Source organism: Sciurus vulgaris (assembly GCF_902686455.1).
Source record: "Sciurus vulgaris genome assembly, chromosome: 4".
NCBI lineage: Eukaryota > Metazoa > Chordata > Mammalia > Rodentia > Sciuridae > Sciurus > Sciurus vulgaris.
In genome coordinates this window covers 100,306,689-100,325,697 of record NC_136464.1, presented here as the reverse complement: position 1 = coordinate 100,325,697, position 19,009 = coordinate 100,306,689, and the positions used below count along the sequence as shown (strand labels likewise).

At 34.6% G+C, this 19,009-nt stretch overlaps 1 protein-coding gene across 3 annotated transcripts in view; it reads left to right on the top strand.

Annotated features, from left to right (window-relative positions):
- ZDHHC20 (zDHHC palmitoyltransferase 20) overlaps nt 1-19,009 on the top strand; it is a 70,295-nt gene that overhangs the window by 11,915 nt on the left and 39,371 nt on the right. For all 3 annotated transcript variants that reach the window (XM_079138860.1, XM_079138861.1, XM_079138862.1), the window contains one exon: nt 15,293-15,319. In XM_079138860.1, coding sequence (XP_078994986.1) covers nt 15,293-15,319 — 27 coding nt within the window. The remainder of the gene's footprint in view (nt 1-15,292; nt 15,320-19,009) is intronic.

Sequence of the window (19,009 nt, the reverse complement as noted above, 5' to 3'; positions counted from 1 at the left end):
AACTTATAAATGGATGGAGGAATTAACTTAGTTCATCAATTTAGATCTTTTCATAAATCTTCCTAAAAACCATACAAATTAGTAAGAGCATATAAATTCAATCATAACTTAAACCTATAGCAAAGCTGGGACATAATGAATTTTTAAAATCTCATTTTATATGTGAATGAGGAAATAGACATTTGAGAATTGCTAAGTGAACTCTAGTGACTATGCCAGAGCTAAATAAAGAGGGAACTGTACAAAACAGAATAGACTGTGTAGAGTATGTTTTCTATTCATTCTCAGGAAAGAACCCTATCCTGAGTGGGAAATTCTGAAAACAGGTTTTAAATCTGGTAGGTCAGAGTATAGCAACTGAATGTCAAAAGATAGGAATTTTTGAAGGTACTTAGGACTAGAGATGGCAACATTGAGAAAATACCCTTTCTAGAGGAGAAGGAGGCACCTTGGAAACTGAAATTACCCTGTGAACACTTAATAGTAAAGGAATGTGTAGAAATTAGTACTCAAGGGAAACAACAAATTTAAATAAGGTCATATCAAACAAGGTAGTATCAGAGAAGTCGAGAACAAAGTCATTAGACAACATACTGTATTTCACCAAAGCAACTGAAGGTGCTCTTAGAAAATAAGAAATTAAGCAAGTTATTTAAATATGCCTTTCCTTTATAGAATTACTTGCTGTTGCTGATCCGTGAAAATCCAACATGTCAGGATGAACAATAATTAAAATAGCATCTAAACAAATTCCTGATTAAAAATCAGAAAATAAGAAACAAAACTTTTCAGTAGAAGAAAAGGCATTAAAACAAAAAAGTCAATAAAGAAGTGAAAATTATTTGGAAGCTCATGGTTTCAGAGGTCTCAACCCATAGATGGCAGACTCCATTCTGCAGGGCTCAAGGTGAGTCTGAACATCATGGCAGAAGAGTGTGGCAGAGGGAAGCAGCTCCTATGTTGCTCAGGCAGCCAAGAGAGACTCCACTCACCAGATACAAATGTGTACCCCAAAGCCATGCTCTCAATGTCCCCCCTCCTCCAGCCACACCCCACCTGCTTTCAGTTACTACTCAATCCAATCAGGTGATTAATTCACTGTGTTAAGGCTCTCAGAACCCAATCATTTCTTCTCTGAACCTTCTTGCATTGTCTCACACATGACATCCAAACCATAACACCCCATCTCAAAAAATAAAAAGAGGCAAAAAAGAAACCCCAAATACTTCATATATATTTTTTTTCTTTGAAAATATAGTGGAAGAGAAGTCTATATTTTGTAGCATTAAAAACAGAAAATACTTAATAAACTTAACAGGAAATAAGCTAGACCTATAAGAGGAAAACCTTCCTAGAAGTCATAAAAGTTGTCTTGAATAAATAGAAAGACATTACAAAGATGCTACTTCTTTCCAAGTTAATGTATAAATTTCAGTCCCAGGAGTTTTTTCTTTTTTTCCTAATACTAGACAAGTTGATACTAAAGAACATATGGGGGTGTGGTGGGGGGAAGAACAACTAAAAAAAAAAAAAAACTGAAAAAGAGTAATAAGGAGAACAAACTTCAGGTTTTAAACTACACAGCTACTATAACTAAAACTCTGGGATTTGAGGCGTCCAAAAGAAGTCTCTGTTTTCCCTCAATTTTGCTATATTTTTAAAACTGCTCTGAAAATTAGTGTATTTGATTTTTTTGTTTATTTTGGGTACCAGGGATTGAACTCAGGGGCATCAACCATGGAACCACATCCCCAGTCCTATTTTGTGTTTTATTTAGAGACAGGGTCTCACTGAGTTGCTTAGTACCTTGCCACTGCTGAGACTGGTTTTGAACTCGCAATTCTGCTTCAGCCTCCCGAATTGCTGGGATTAGGGATTACAGGCATGGGCCACTGCACCGGGCTAATGTATTTGTTTTTTAAGAACTGTATATTCTAGAACATAGATGGGTGGTGCCAGCAGAACAGAATAAGATACAATGTTCAGAAATAGATGTAATTTTAGGAAATTAGAATATGATAAAAGTAGCACCTCAAATCATGGAGGAAAAGTTGGAACAATTGAATAAATATTTGGTAAGAGATAAAATCAGTCCTATGGATGGACAAGGTCTTATTTACTTTTTTTGTGTGTATATTTTTTTTTTAAATCAGACTTGTGAAAAATAGTGCATTTACTCAGACACCCAATATGTTTATTTAGTCTGCCCTGTGCACTTTGTCCTTTATTTGTTCTCTTAAAAGTTTGAGAATAAATTGTGGACATAATGCCCCTTTATTGTAAATTGTTTTTTCCTAAGAACAAAGTCATTTTCTTAAGTGACCAGAGTAGAGTTATAAAAATCAGGGAAATTAGTATTGATAACATACTTCAGTTTTCTTCCACTTTCATGTTCTCTTTTATAGTCCAGCAGAGGATCACATATTAGTTGTGTGTCTCTAGTGACCTTTAATCTGGAATAGTTCCTCAGTCTTTGTGTTTTATGACCATGACATTTTCTAGAGTACAGGCTTATTTTGTAGAACGTCCCCAATTTGAGCTTATCTGATGTTTCCTCCTGATTAAATCCACAGCATATATTTTTAGTAAAAATACCTTAGAAATAATGCTTTGTCATTGAGTGTACCATTTGGGGGGCTTAAGGTAGTGTTAGGTTTTATTCATCTGTAAAGATGCAGGGGTTTTTCCTAATTATTTAAGATTCTAGTCAGCACAGATACATTCATACAGATAATAAGCCTTCAAGGAAGCACTTGCTACTCAATTGTGGAAAGTGAGGTCAGCAGATAACTTCCAACTGTTAAGCTCTTTCAACATGACTCATCTCACCTGAGATCTCACCCTTCTTCATACAGCCTTTATACCACACCTGAGATGGGGCCTGACAGCTCATTTTAGAGCTTCTTGCCAGATGCCAAGGCTAAACCTGCATTGCAGTTAGATTTCTCTATTAGGCCAATTCTGCTCCCTCCCACTTCCTTTCACATGTTTTGGTCCTTAGTAAATACATTGCACCTCAAATTCTGTTCAGCATGGGATTCCAGAGAAGCCAACCTGGAAAAGTATCTTATGGGGAAATATTTCAAAATCCTGGAAATAATCTGTCCCTTGATGCTTTCACTTACTTTTTAAAGCATACTTTGAGTATTCTTGCTTCAAGCATTTATTACTATTTGTCAAATGGTGATTTTCTAATTCCATAATTTTTTTCTACATTTCTTGGTTAGAATTCTGCAAGGATCATTTATCCTCCTGTTATCATTTGATTGATTTGTTTACATCAGCATGCAGTTATGGGTTATATTTTATCAGTTAAAATCTAACATTTATTTTATTGCTCAGACTATCCCATATTTGACCAATAGGAACTCCTTTCATCTGGTTTCTGTATCCTTTGACAGCTCCCTCTCCTTTTATACCACTTCCTTGCCTTGTACCACCACATTTTTTCAGACTCATCTAGTACTTTTCCTGCCTGGAAGGAGTGGGTCCTTGGTAGAATGCCCTTGCAGATCATATATCTTATCCCTGGCTCCTTCCTCTCTCACCGCTTCCTAGCTGTCATGAGCCTGAGCAGCTTTCTTCCATCATGTCCTTTCACCTCACCTCAGGCCCAGAGCAATGAAGCTGGCTGACCATGAACCAAAATAAATCCTTCCTACTTTAAGTGGTTTTTCTCTGGTATTTGTCATTGTGATGAAAAACTAATACAAATGAGAGAGTAATGAAAGCCTCTAACTATAGCTCAGAATTGCCAAATCCAGTAGGATAAAATGGATATCATAAATAAATAAACTGTGTGTGGTTGTGCATACCTGTAATCTTGACAACTTGGGAAGCTGAGGAAGGAAGAAGGCAAGTTTGAAGCCAATCTCAGCAACTTAGTGAGACCCTGTCTCAAAAATAAAAAAAGTTCTGGGATATAACCTGGTGATAGAATGCCTTTGGGTTCAAACCCTAGTACTGCCCAAAATAAAGCAAAACGAGAAAACATGTAAATTGTCACAAAGAAAAAGGAAGAAAGCTTATAAATATATGAAAGGAAGCTTACACTCATTTATACATGCAAGGTAAAATTACTTTGTCAATACCAAAAGCTAAAAATACTTTATTGGGTAAATTGTAGAGAAACAGGCAACTTACACATTGCTCATAGCAGTATGAAATCCCAGGAACAGGTAATTCTGGAAAAGCTAAAAATATTGGGGACAGATTTACTTTTGGTTCAGTAATCCTGCTGTCAAGAATCTACACTTTAACAAATAAATGACACATGCACAGGGTTCTTTATTGCCACATTGCAATGGCAAAGATTTGTAGACCACCCAAAAGTCTATCAATAGAAGCCTGATTATAAAATGGAATACCCACAATGAACTATGGTGTGGTGCTTTAAAAAAAAAACAGTTTTCTCTGTGTACTAAGGAGTGATGTATAACAGTTTCTAGAATTTGTAAGTCATTTCACAAGTCATCTGGCCTGGTCTCTTAAAAATATCAACTTTACATGAGATTCTGGGAACATGATGGTAATGATACATTTTTTTGATTCACCTGCAAATCACTGCATAAAAACAAAACTCAAATAGTATCTATAAAGCAAAACTAGTTTGTTTAAGAAGGAGTTTCAGACAACGGAATTGACAATTTGAACTCTAACATGAACATTAAATCATTCTAGTCCTAAGACTAAATTAGGGTTATAAGGAAGAAAGAATAAGTTTGTAATACACATATGCTTTGATGATGTAGATGCAATATAACTGTTAGGGAATGGAGAGTTTATGTGAAAAAATGTTTTTAAACTTTTAAGTAATATTAATGGCAGCATTGTTAGTCTCATTATTTTGAGATTGAGATATGATGATTGAAAGTATCAATATAAACTTGTGAGGTATTTTATCTTTTTTAAAAGAAGTATTTACACACACATACACACAAGTACAGGGTGGGAAATTGTTGATTACTGGACAGTCATTTAGTAAAAAATTCCAAAGACTAAACTGAAAAGCTACTAGAATTAAAAAGTGAATTTAACAAGGTCACAAGATACAAGGTCCATAAATAAAATTCAGTTTTATTTCTGAATAATAGCAATGAACAATTAAAAATTGAAATTTAAAAATGCTGTTTGTAAGATTATCAATATGACGTTTTAGGAGTGAATCTAACAAAATACATGTAAGGTTTTGTGTACTAATAAGACTAAGTCTCTAAAATGGAGAGATATATTTATGAAATGTAAGATAATATTATCAAGATACCCATCTGTAAAGTCAGTACAATACCAATCAAAATCCTGACAGGCTTTTCTCTTAAGAAGCCAATATGATGAATGTATAATTTATATGGATATGCATATAAATAGCCAAACACTTTTAAAAAACAGAAGACTCATACTGTTTGATTTCAGAATTTACTTAAAACTGTATGTAATGAACAGTGTGGTAGGTAAGAATGGACATAAGCCAGATGGCAGTGGTGCACACCTATAATTCCAGTGATTCAGGAAGCTCAGGCAGGAGGATCTCAAGTTCAGAGCCAAAACTCTCTAATTTTTTAGTTTTTCAAATTTTTTAATTTGTTCTTTTCAGTTATACATGATACTAGAATGTATTTTGACATATCATACATACATAAAGTATAACTTCCCATTTTTGTGGTTGTACATGATGTGGAGATAACTCTGATCAGCCTGTACCATTTAGCAAGATCTTGTCTCAATATAAAAAGGACTGGGGTTGTAGCTCAATGGTAGAGTGCCCCTGAGTTCAATCTCCAGAACCACTAAAGAAGAGAAGAGAAAAGAAAGAAGGGAGGAGGAAAAGGAAGAATGGACATAAGAGACCAATGGGACAGAATAGAGTTTTTTCACCTCTCTATTCAGGAAAAAAAAAAAAAAAAAAAAAATTGCCTTGTTGTCAATGGACCTTTATTTATTTATATGCAGTGCTGAGAATTGAACCCAGTGCTCACATACGTGAGGCAAATGCTCTACCGCTGAACTATAACTCCAGGCCCTAAATATTACTTTTTAAAATGGATTACAGACCTAAATATAAAACTTACAAACTTCTAGGGAAAAAAATATGAGAAAAATCTGCGTGACTTTAGGTTGGCAATGATTTCTCAAATAGGACACAAAGCATGAATCATAAGAGAAAAAACAAACTAGATAAGAGGAGGTGGCTAATAAGCACAACAGAAGACCAACATAAGACATTAGGAAGAACAAAAATGCAATGAGATACTACTCGTAATTCTTTTTTTTTTTTTTTTTTTTTTTTTTCGGTGCTGGGGATTGAACCTTGTGCTTGTGCTTGCAAGGCAAAAGGCAAGCACTCCACCTACTGAGCTATCTCCCCAGCCCTTACTGGTAATTTTTTAGAATTTTAAAACTGTCAGTTCAAGTACTGATGAGAATGTATAGCAACTATAACTCTGATACATTGTAGTGGAAATACAGAGCAGTATAGTCACTTTTGAAAACAGTTTGGCTGTTCCTCATAAAACTAAACATACCTGTTGGATCCATCAATTTCATTTGTAGGTATTTACACAAGCGAAGAAAATGTATGTCCCCCTTAAGTCTTGAATATGTATTCAAAATCAACAAAAAATAAATAAGTCAAATGTCCATTAATTGATGAATGTACAAACAAGCTGTGAAACCACCATGCATTAAAATATTATCAGCAGTAAAAGGACAAGCTGGGACTTGTAGCTCTAGGATAAGAGCTCTTTGAACTCTTGGCCAAGTTTATCTCAATGCCCTGGTGTTTTTTTGTTTTTTTTTTTACATAAAACAAACCAGGGCTGGTCTGTAGCTCAGTGGCAGGAGCACTTGCCTAACATGTGTGAGGCTCTGGGTTTGGTCCTTAGCACCACATAAAAATAAATAAATGAAGGCATACCATCTATCTACAACTATAAAAAAGGGGGAAAAAAAGTTAGGGAAAAAAAAAAAAAGATTGGCCTTGAAAGATGGAAAGAAATTGCCAAATCAGCCAGGGATCCTGGGACGTAAGGAATAACATACTGGTAATTTCCCTAGGTTTTGTTTTGTTTTTCCTGATATATCCCAGTCTGGTTGCTTGAGAAGTTGATAGCTGGGTACTAGGGAACCTGGAAACATTTAGTAGAGGGACGTGCACGGGCACACACACACACACAGCCCTAAGAAAAGCCTATTTTCTTAAGTAGAACCAGGAAAGGGGCATCCTAGGTACAGAAAAGTTTTAGACAGTAATGGCCATACTCCAGCCAAAAACCATAAAAAACAGACCATCCTCCACTCATATCAGAAGAAACTGAGTATTGAGCTTAAGACTTACTCCTTGTCCAGCTAAAACAAGACTCCCTTCTGTCTCCTCCCTCACTCTCCTACTGAGAGCTATCAACAAACGTGGTGACCTCAGGAGCTTAGATTTTCATTCTCACTGGGCAGAAGTGATAACAGCCTTTCATACCCCCATCACCATAGTAACTAGTCCCCTTTGCTGTGTCAGTTGAGTCTACATGGGAGCACTAGGAGTCACCTCTACCTCTTCCAATCAGGATGTATCATCAGAAGCCTAGTGGGGAGCCTGGACTTGTACTCCCAACTGACAGCAACAAGGTGCTACATCCCCATCCCTCATTGGCATGGTATCAGAGAAGGCTTGCTGAAGTTTAAATAAGAACCAGAACCTCAACATACTAATTATGTTCAGGATACCATTGAAAATCACCCACCATACCAAGAACTGGAAAACTTTAATTTAAATTAAGAAAGAAAGAAGATAGTAAGTGCCAAAACAAAGATGATATTGGAATTTCCTGACAAAGATTTTAAAGCAGCTTTCTTTAAAATTATTACGTTTGCAATTGAAACATGAAAAAATAGAAATCTCAACAAAAAATAGAAGACAAAGAACTAAATGGAAATTTTAGAACTGAAAAATAAATAGCCAAAACAAGAGGTCTGCTGTACAGCAAATGGAGAAGACAGCGGAGGAAAAAAGAAATCAACTTGAAATTAGAATATAAAATGCCCAAATGAGAGAAAATAGACTGAAAAAAAAATCAGAAAGATTAAGGACATGTGGGACTATTTTTAAAAAAATCTAACACTGTCATCAGTATAAGAGGGAAGAAGAGAATGTGACTGAAAAGGTATTTGAAGAAATAAATAAGTTCAATTTTTTCAACCAGCAAAATATATTATGTAGAAAAAATTCAGGAAACTTCTCAAACTCTGGACAGTAAAAACAAATTCATTCCAAGACATATCATAACCAAACTTCTGGAAAATAAAAACAAACTCAGAGGAACATCTTACCTACAGGAGAAAAAAAAGTTAGAATAACAGCAGATTTTTCATCAAAAACCATGAAATTCTGAAAGAAGTAGCACATTTTTCAAGGGCTGAACAAAAAGAACTCAACCCAGAATCTGTATCTAACAAATACTGGCCCCTTTCATAGGTTGAAAGTTGGCTGTTGTGTATTTAGACAGCACATCCTCACAGTCATTCAGTGCAAAAATAGGATAAAGAGAATAATAGGGCTTTCTTCTAAATCTGACTTGTTGATTTTTTTTCAGTAACCCTTCCCCCAGATGTACATATTTGTTAGAACTGAATCCCATGGCCACAGTAGATTCAAGGATACTGGTAAAGTGAGTATCTGGCATTTTCAATCCAGTAAGTGGGGGACAGGCAAGAAGAATGGGAAACTAATAGAATAAGACATGGCTAGCTCTCATGTTCAGAGAGCTGTCAGTTTAGATCCAGAGCCAGGTACCATGGCTTGCCTATAGTCCCAGCTATTTGGGAAACTAAGACAGGAGAATTGTTTGGGTCCAGTCTGGGCAATCCATCTAAAGAATAAATAAATAAATCATTATATCTAAATGAGCTTATATATAGTCACTGACAAGAGTAAAATATGACATCACACCTTTAAAAGTCATGCAAATGTTTAGCATACTTATTATTTTTTGTAACTTTTGGTTTTGTCATCACAAGAATTTTTGAAAATAACAGAATACCCTTTGAGAGATTGTGTAGATAGCCCAGTGTTTGCTGTTCGTAATCATCTCTTTGTCTTTGTAATTAGACATGCAATTAAATATTGAGAATTTGTTCCATTCTTTACACTGTTCTCTGACTACTGGGGAAGCAGTAATGTTCCCTATCTCTAAGAGAAAAATCTAGAAGGTAGTACAGATTGTAAACTAGTAATTACAAGTATTAGGAGTGTTGTGAAAAGGTGCTATGGGAATATATACCAAAGAGATTTACTTAGCCCACACTTTTGGTTACATAAGTCCTCTGTAAAAAAGTGACTCTAGCCATTATGGTTTTGTCTATATTGGTTTTTAAAATGCAAAACAGTTTTATTTTTCTAGTAATTGCATGAATACCTTTTGAGAAATTAGAAGAGAAAACCACCAGAAATTGTTTGCCAGATAGGATTTTAAATTGGAACTCTACTCAGGGGAATGTGGTAACACTATGATATCAGCTTTTGTTCTTTACCAATGTGATTATTTTAAAATGGAATCTTACTTTTACTTTGGATTTGTCTTATGGATAAGGTTGAGCTTTTTTTTTTTTTTTTTTTTTTAATGTTTAAGGTGCCATGCCTGGTGGCACAAAGCTATAATCCTAGTGACTTGGGAGGCTGTGGCAGGAGTATATCAAGTTAAAACCAGCTCCAGCTATTTAGCAAGGTTCTAAGCAACTTAACAAGACACTGTCTCAAAATAAAAAGGGCCAGGGATGTGGCTGAGAGGTTAAGCGCCCCTGGGTTCAATCCCCAGTGCCAAACAAAAAAAAAAAGGAAGAAAGAAAAATGTCTTCTCTTCTTGAGTTGTAGGTATTCATATATTAAGGAAATTCATCATTATGCTATCATAAGAATTGTGAATAATTTTCTCAATTTATCATGTTAAAATCCTATTTGAATTTGGGTCCAATTTGAGAACTTTCTATTCTTTTTAATTGATCTGTTTATTCACAAGCCAGTACAGCTATTTTAATAATTGGGGCATTTATGATAAAGTCATGTGCCATGTAACTTTTTGGTCAGCAGCACATTATACATGGTGGTTTCATAAAATTATACGGGAGGTACCTCTTGACAGGCAATTAATATCCAGAATATACAAAGAACTCAAGAAAACTTAACACCAAAAAAAAAACCCCAATCAATAAATGAGCATAAGAACTAAGTAGATTTCATCTTACTCCACTCTTTTTTTTTTTTTTTTGTGCTGGGGATTGAACCCAGGGCCTTGTGCTTGCGAGGCAGGCACTCTACCAACTGAGCTATATCCCCAGCCCTTTACTCCACTCTTAATGGCAGTTATCAAGAATACAAATAATAATAAATTCTGGTAAGGAGTAGGGGGAAAACGTACGCTCATACATTGTTGGTGGGACTGCAAATTTGTATGACCACTCTGGAAAGCAGTATGGAGATTCCTGAAAAAAATATGAACAAAATCATGATATGACTCAGCTATCCCACTCCTTGGTATTTATCCAGAAGAACTAAAATCAGCATACTATAGTGATACAGCCACTTCAGTGTTTTATAGCAGCACAGTTCACAATAGCCAAATTATGGAATCATCCTGTCAGTAGGTGGATAGATTAAGAAAATGTGGTATACATACACAATGGAGTTTTCACTCAGCCATAAAGAAGAATAAAATTTTGGTGTTTGCAGGTAAATGGATGGAAATCGAGCACATCCTGCTAAGTGAAATTAAGTCAGACTCAGAAAATCAAGGGTAGAATATTTTCTCTAATATGCGAAGGCTAAAGCAAAATAAGGAAAGGAAAGTAGGACTGGGGAGAGGTTGGATATCATAAAGATATAGGGAAGATCAGTGGAGTAAAGAAGGAGATTGAGAGTAAAGGAGGGAGGGATAGGAAAGGAGAAGAAAGGAAATAATAGAATGAATTTAACAAAATCACATTATGTTCCTATATAACTATACCACAGGGAATTTCACCTTTATGTGTGTATGGAAAGCACCAATCAAGGATGGATAATGGGTGAGCAAAGGGAGGATCAGTGGGATGTTGGTGTGAGGGTTGAGCTGTAGAAGGAATGGAGGAGGAATGGGAATTGAAGTGGAGTGGGTTAGATTCCATGCATGTATGATTTTGTTGGGATGAACCCAACAGGTATTTATAAATAATTCTCTAATAAAAAATAGGTTTAAAAAATGATAAGGGAGCAGAAAAGTTTCTATCATCTAGTAATGTCAGCCATGCTAACATCTTGGTGTAACACATCAGGTACATGGTAAATGAACATACTCTGCTGCCAGTCAGATGGAGGTATAGCACATACAATTATGTGTAGTACCTAATTCTTGATGATAAATGTTACTGGTTTTATACACTTACTGTACTATTTGTGCTTCTTGAGGTGGGAGGGTACAGTACTAGTGATTGAACCCCAGAGGCACTCTAAGACTGAGTCCCTCCCCCACTTTTTAAAAAATTTTGAGACTAGCTCATAAATTGCTGAGGCTGGCCTCAAACTTGTGACCCTCCTACCTTAGACTCCAGAGTCTATGAGATTACAGGCATGTGCCACCATGCTTGGCTTATACTATGCTTTTTATTATTTTAGAGTCTGCTTACAAACAGTATGCTGTTATACAGTAACAGTAACAACCTCATACTTCTCATGCTTATTGCATCTGTTGATTGCATCAAAAGACCACATCGTGTGATTGACCCATATTATTTAGGTTTGTATAAAACATTGTATGATGATGTTCACACAACATTATGGAATTGCCTACTTCTCAGAACGTGTTCCCATGGTTAAGCAACACATGACTGTACTTCTAAAACATGCATTTGTATTTGGCATGATCAGTCCTACTTCATTATTCTCCTTACTCAACCTCTTCTTACTTCTTTTTGCAAGTTTATTTTTTTAACAAATGAACTTTAGAGTCTGTCAAATTATTTTTAAAAATCTTTATTGGGATAAACTTATAGATTAGGGAAAACGAGTCTAGAGATGAAGCCTAGTACGGTAAGTGAAAAAGCAAATTTAGGGACAATTGACATTTGAATGATTACTCATCCTATGGAAAAACATTGCTTTTCCATTTGTTTACATTTTTTTGTGTGTGCCTCAGAAGAATGAAAATGTTTTCACTTATGCAAATCTTGCTCATTTCTTATATTTATTAGGAGGAATTTTATATTTTAGGTGACTTTGTAAGTAAAACTGAAGATCAATTATCATTTTAATGATTGTATGTACACAGGAAATCTGTTGCACTATTACCTGGTTTGTAATAGTTGTTCAGTTCATTTTCTTTGACCAGCAAGAAATAAAGTTATGTAATCTTCAAAAAATGGTAACATTTGTCTGAGTACAGTGGCACACTTCTGTAATTCCTGTGGCTTTGGAGACTGAGACAGGATTGCAAATTTTAGGCCAGCCTCAGCAAATTAGTGAGGCCATAAGCAGTTTAATGAGACCATATCTCAAAATAGAAAATAAAAAGGGCTGGGGATGTGATTCAGTGGTGAAGTGCCCCTTAGTTAAATCCCCTATACCAACAACAACAATGTGATAACATTTGTTTTCTTTTCAGTTTTTATACCACTAAGGAAATGATAATCTTTTTAGTGTACACTTTGGTAAATAGGAAATGCTATATAGGACACAGATGGTATACATAAGATCTAACTACCCTAGGCCCTGTCTGACAAATCTAAAATGAGTTAAAACAGTGTTTTAAGAGAAAAAAGTAGGCTGAGTGTGGTGGTGCATGCCTGTAATCCCAGTGGCTCTGGAAGTTGGGGCAGGAGGATCGTGAGTTCAAAACCAGCCTCAGTGACATCAAGGTACTAAGCAACTCAGACCCTTTCTCTAAATAAAATACAAAATAGGGCTGGGGATGTGGCTCAGTGGTCAAGTGCCCCTGAGTTCAGCTGTACCCCCCCCTAAAAAAAAAAAAACAATCAAAAACATGTACCCAACTTTAGTAGGAATACTTCTTTAGTGTTATAAATTATGCGGCTTGGGAACTGAGGTAGATATGTTTTGTTTTACTAAGTAAGTAAATCGTGTTCTCCGATTTTATCAAGAGATTTTAGTCAAAACTGAATTTTGAGGCAGTCAACCAACCAACCAACCTACCTACCTTTCTTTCTGTATTAGGGATTGAATCAGGGGCACTTTGCCACTGAGCTGTACATCTCTAGCCCTTTTTATTTTGAGACAGGTTCTCGCTAAGTTGTTTTGGTCCTTGCTAAGTTGCTAGGACTGGCTTCAAACCTGCAATCCTCCTGCATCAGCCTCCTGAACCACTGGGATAACAGGTGCTCCACTGTACCTGGCACAATAAACATTTCTTTAGCATTGCTGCTGTGCATCAGACATTGAGATAAGGAATAAGTATAGGAAATACAAGTCCAAACAGATTTTTAGTTTAAATCATGTTCACACTTCATATACTAGCTCTGTGACCCTGGGCAAATCATTTAATTATTTTGAACCTTAGTTTACTTATCTGTGAAATGGAGCTAATAACTTGAAGGGTTGCTATTGTTCTGTATGATTCCATACTTTAGTTCTTCAGTTTAGTAGAGTGGGACAGATAAGTCAATAAGTAATTGAAAAAGAGAGAGAAAGAGAGATGGTATGGTAAAGTGATAAGGTGTACCTGAGATGGAAGAGTGAGCAGTGGTGATATAAAGGAGTATTCTTTTCAGCTTAAAAAGGAACTTTGGAAGGTTTTACAAAGGAGATTAGTTATCAAAATGAACCCTGAAGATTGATAGCAGAGGGACACGCTACATGTAAACCTGCTTGACATCTTTAGGAAATTGCAATTTGTTCAGCATAATGAGACTAAAGAGATAGAGATTACAGCAGACCTGTAATGTTTGCTACCCTGAAGATTTTGGACTTTATTCTGAATGTGACTCAGGTGTTGAAGAGTATTCAAACTATCATATTTGCTGGTGGTAAGGGTATGTTAAACTGATAATGGGAAGATGCTATAAGCTGTTGCATTTGAGGAAGGCATTGGTAGGGACCGAAGAAGAATTGACAGATTTAAAATAGATTTAGAATCATTAGGACTTTGTTTAGACATCCAGAAGGAAAGAGTAAATTCTAATTTTCTGACTTGTCAGGGTTAGACTGAAGTGGTTGTTGGATAAATCCATTAAGATAGTAATATAGCCAGGCACAAACCTGTAATCCCAGTGACTCCAGAGGTTGAGGTAGGAGGATCAAAGTTCAAAGCCCAGCCTCAACAGTTTAATGAGACCCTGTTCAAAATTATAAAAAATTTAAAAGGACTGAGGATGTGACTCAGTGGTTAAGAACCACTGGGTTCAATCCCTGGTATTTAAAAAAAAAAAAAAAAACAGTAATGCAAATGGAAAAAGCATAAAGGAGGTAAATAATAAATTATAAATTAATTTTTCTCTGCCTAGTTTAATTTCTTGAGATTTTGGGTATTCAAAGAAAACACTCTAAAAATTACAGGAGTGAGTTCCTCTACTTTTTTTTTTTCCTGTTAAAAATAAATTTGATACACGTTGTCACTCATATGTATAAGCTGAAAAAGTTGATCTCAAAGAAAATAGTATAGTAATTACTGGAAGTCAGAATGAGGTAGAGGAGAGGGAGAAGAAAGGAACATTGTATAACAGGATCAAAATACTATTAGATAGAAGTAAGTTCTGGTGTTTTACACTACAATATGATGACTGTAGTTTACAACAACCTATTATATATTTTATGAAGAACTGGAAAGCAGGAGTTTGAAGACTCTAAACACAAAAAAATAAAAATCTGTTAGAAGATGGAGATGGAAATGCTAATTACCCTGATTGAGACTATTCCACATCATATGTATGTATTAAATTATTGCACTGTACCCCCTAAATATGACTAATATGCATCAATTTTTTAAAAAAGAAAATTTATCTTGAGTATGGCCTTCACAAAGAGGTTGGTTGGTAAGGTGCAACACAGACTAATTATTAAGTTATGAGTACGATAGAAAACAGTTCTATTCATTCTTAAGGTTTCATTAAGCAAAGAGCTAAAGAAAATGTCACAGCTATAATTATGTTAATACACTTAAAATTAACAAAGTTCTTAAGTGACTATAGGGTTAAGAATTTGAACTTCATTATTTTAATGTTTTGAAGTTTATGAAAATGATATTGAGATGAATATGCAACTTGAATTTAAATTTGTGTACAATATGTTTTAAGTATATTCACTGTTTTTTTTTTTCTATTCTAGTTACTATTTCTGGAAATGAAGGAACTGGTAAGGCACTTGTAGTCTTATTTTAAGACTTATGGTATCTTAATTTCTCTCCACATACTTTTTATTTAGTGATGAGTACTTTTGTTTTTCAAAAAGAAAATATGTATCTTTAAATTTTAAGTAATAAAGGGAGATATGTAGTATGTGGTTTGTTCCCACTCAGTTTATTCTCATTTGTATTGTATAAATTGAAGTAGGCATTATTTTGTAAGGCACCTAGTACTTAAACTTCTTTGTGTAAATTTATGTAAATCTGTGTTGTATGTTCTTCAGAACTCTTTGTTTAAATTCTTAATGTGAGTTTTAGTTAAGGGGGGATTTCTGCTTTCATTATGTCTAAATGTCATTAGTGGTTCTCTTGCTTACACATTTGTTGAAAAAGCACTTTTCTTCTCACAGATATTTAATTAAATAACTAGACTTTAAGTTTGTAAATTGTTAATGAGTCACATAAACAATTAAGGTTTTGCCAAGATCCTTACTTCTTAGGATATAATCTTTAAATACGTCACCATTATGTATGAGCTTGTAAATGAAGCAGCTCAGACTTCATTCCACATCCATTAAATCAGAATCTGCCTTTTGATAAGGTTCCTAAGTGATTTCTGTGCATATGTAATTTTGAGAAATACTGAATCAGATTATTCAAAAGGGCATATTTTGGGGGAAGGAAAAATAGCAGAATGAGACAAACATCATTACCCTATGTTCATGTATGATTACACGAATGTTGCGACTCCGTGTACAACAAGAGAAACAACAGTTGTACCCCATTTGTGTACAAAGAATCAAAATTTTTTAAAAAGGCATATTTTGTTCCTTAAAGATGCAGGCAATGATTCAAGTGAGTACACAAATTAGAAGAAAATAATAATAAATAAATTTGTAAATTGTATTATGGGTCAAAGAAATTAAAGTTTTTATAATGACTAGTCAAAGAGACAATACCTAGAGGGAAAAAAATCTTTTCTCACAGTTTCACCAGAATAAAAGAAAACTTCAGAAATCCATTGAGGATCAGATTTCAAAATAAAAATTTATTTTGACATAGAAAAACCCAGAATTTCTTTTAACAGTTGGACAATTAGAGATTATGAATAAAAATTCATTTTTATTACTGAAGCTAATCAGATATTAAGCATATAAATCTCAAGTTGCCCTTAAATCTAATTTTTCAGTAATAGAAGAAACAAACTCCATCTTGGTAGGTCTATCCTTTACATCAGAACTATTTCCTGTATGTTGAAAGTACAGATAAGAAAGAGAATTTAGAGGTTCTTATGAAAGAACTTTAATGTTATTATCTTTTGGATTATTTTTACCATGTCTCTCAAAGAATCCTCTGATAACTTTTTTGTCTGTTTTTAATTCAGTTACAGGTTGACTTTTGAACCTACACTTTTTGATCAATAGGTTCAGATTTTTCTTTGAGCTTTAACCTGCTTAGTTAACAAAAATTTTAACCTACATATTATTTGTAACCAATAGCTTACAGCTTATACATGTGACCAAGAGTTTACCTATTAACAATCACATGAATTGAACTTAGTTAAAAGCATTATTGGTCTCTATTATTCTTTATACAATAAAGAATATTATATTTACTTTGTTATAATTTAATAACTATCATCTGTTAAATACTTATTATATTCCAAACATTATACTAAGGGCTTATTATCCATTTTTTCATTTAACTGAGAATTAATGTATTTTAAAGCAACCTGTTTGCTTTATTGCCCTGTAGAGCAGAAATATTCTAAAAAGATATTAAATGTTAAAAATATTTCAAGAATCTATTGTTTTGCCTGCTTATCTTAGTTGTAAGTAAATGCTTGAGAAGTTTTAAGACCTTAGTGTTGCCATTTATCACAAAGCGATGTAGCAGTGTTTAGGTGAGGAATGACAAGCTTGGTTGAATTTGGGGGACAGGCAAAAAATAAACTAGATGAAAATAACATTCAGAGTAAGTTGTTAAGTGGTCTCACAGTTGGTGTCACAATAGCCGACTAAGCTCCCTCATGCTTTTCCAAAGGAAAAACAAATGAAACAATGATTTCACGAGTCCTTTGGGTTTATTATATTTTGATTTGACCTAGAGGGTGCTGAAAGCATAAAGAAACGCAAATTTTGAGAAGCCAGAATTTTCAGCATCAATAGTAGTAGAAGTGAATAGAGCACACTTCAAAATAGAAGGAAGTTGTGTCTAGGATTTTATTTTGGCAGCAGATGTTGGCTCAGGAGTAGAATGACATTTAGATAATGGTTAAAAAAAATTTTTTTAAAAGTCAAGAAACAGACACGTTTGGCACAAGCCTGTAATCCCGCAGCTTGGGAGGCTGTGGCAGGAAGATCGCTAGTTCAAAGCCAACCCCAGGTCCTAAGCAACTCAAGTGAGACCCTGTCTCTAAATAAAATATTTTAAAAGGCTGGGAATGTGGCTCAGTGGTTAAGTACCTTTGGGTTCAATTCCTGGTACCAAAAAAAAAAAAAAAAAAAATTGTTAATAAGAAGTGGAGGAGAATTCAGTTTTAGGGATGACTATGAAAAGAACCTTGGATTTTTATCAAACAGATAGTGGGTTTGAATTCTGGCATTATCATTTAGTAACTAAGTGATATTGCACAAAATACTCAGTTCTCTGAACCTCACTGTCTATATTTGAGAACTCAAAAAATATCTCACAAGACTACTGTAAGGGTTGGAAATAAAACATACAATATATGCTTTCTAAGAGGCTTTCAATAGGTTGGAATGATTATTTGAGTAGCTAAAGTTGAATATAGTGACTGTAAAGTTCCAGAGTTTTTTTAGGATGCATTGGCCATGCAGATGGAGTTACTTTCCAGGAATTCTTACAGTCCATGGGGAGAAGAAACTAGAGCAACACATTTAGCATTGACCATGGAGATGGAAGCAAGAGAGACAGGAAGCAAGGAGACCAGTTTTACTTTTGCAGCAATCCAAATAAGATGGGCAGCCTAGACACTGGCAGTGAAAACAATGAGAAGAAATTGATTTGAAGGAAATTTTAGGAGCTAGAGTTGGAAATAATTGTACTTGTTATCTAGGAGATATGCGGGGTCACTTGAGCCCTGGTTCCCTTTATCAGTCAACTGTGTAACCCCAGGTTCCAGTCTCTGAAATGAATTAGTACAATTAAAAAAACAAAACAAAACAAAAAAAGGTTGGGTTCTAACAAGGTTGTCAAGTTTTATCATTTTTTAATTTAAAAAGAATGAACATTTTTTTAAAAACCAAAATACAAGGAAAAATAACCTCAGGCTAAAGGTCAGGACTTCAAATTGAATCTGTTAGCTTTATAGTAAAAGCTTTTTCTAATAAAAGTAGAAAAAGTTAATTTTTCTCACTTAACTGCACAGCAGTGAAAACTTTATCACTTCTTAAACTTAAGAAACACTGACATAGGGAATGCACAGAACTAAGAAGAATTAAGATATTTGGGCAATAATGATAATAGCCAGTGTTCATTGAGGATTTATTATGTATCAGGCACTACTGTGTCTTACATATATTTGTTCATCAGTATTAGGCAACTAACTTTATTGAAAGGGGCTTTAATTGAAGTCTAAGCAAATGGATTGGAGAATGCAATGAATTCTGAAAGTAATGGAGAAGACTTTTGTGGAAGAAATAATATTTGATCTGAACTTTTTTTAAAAAAGTATTTTA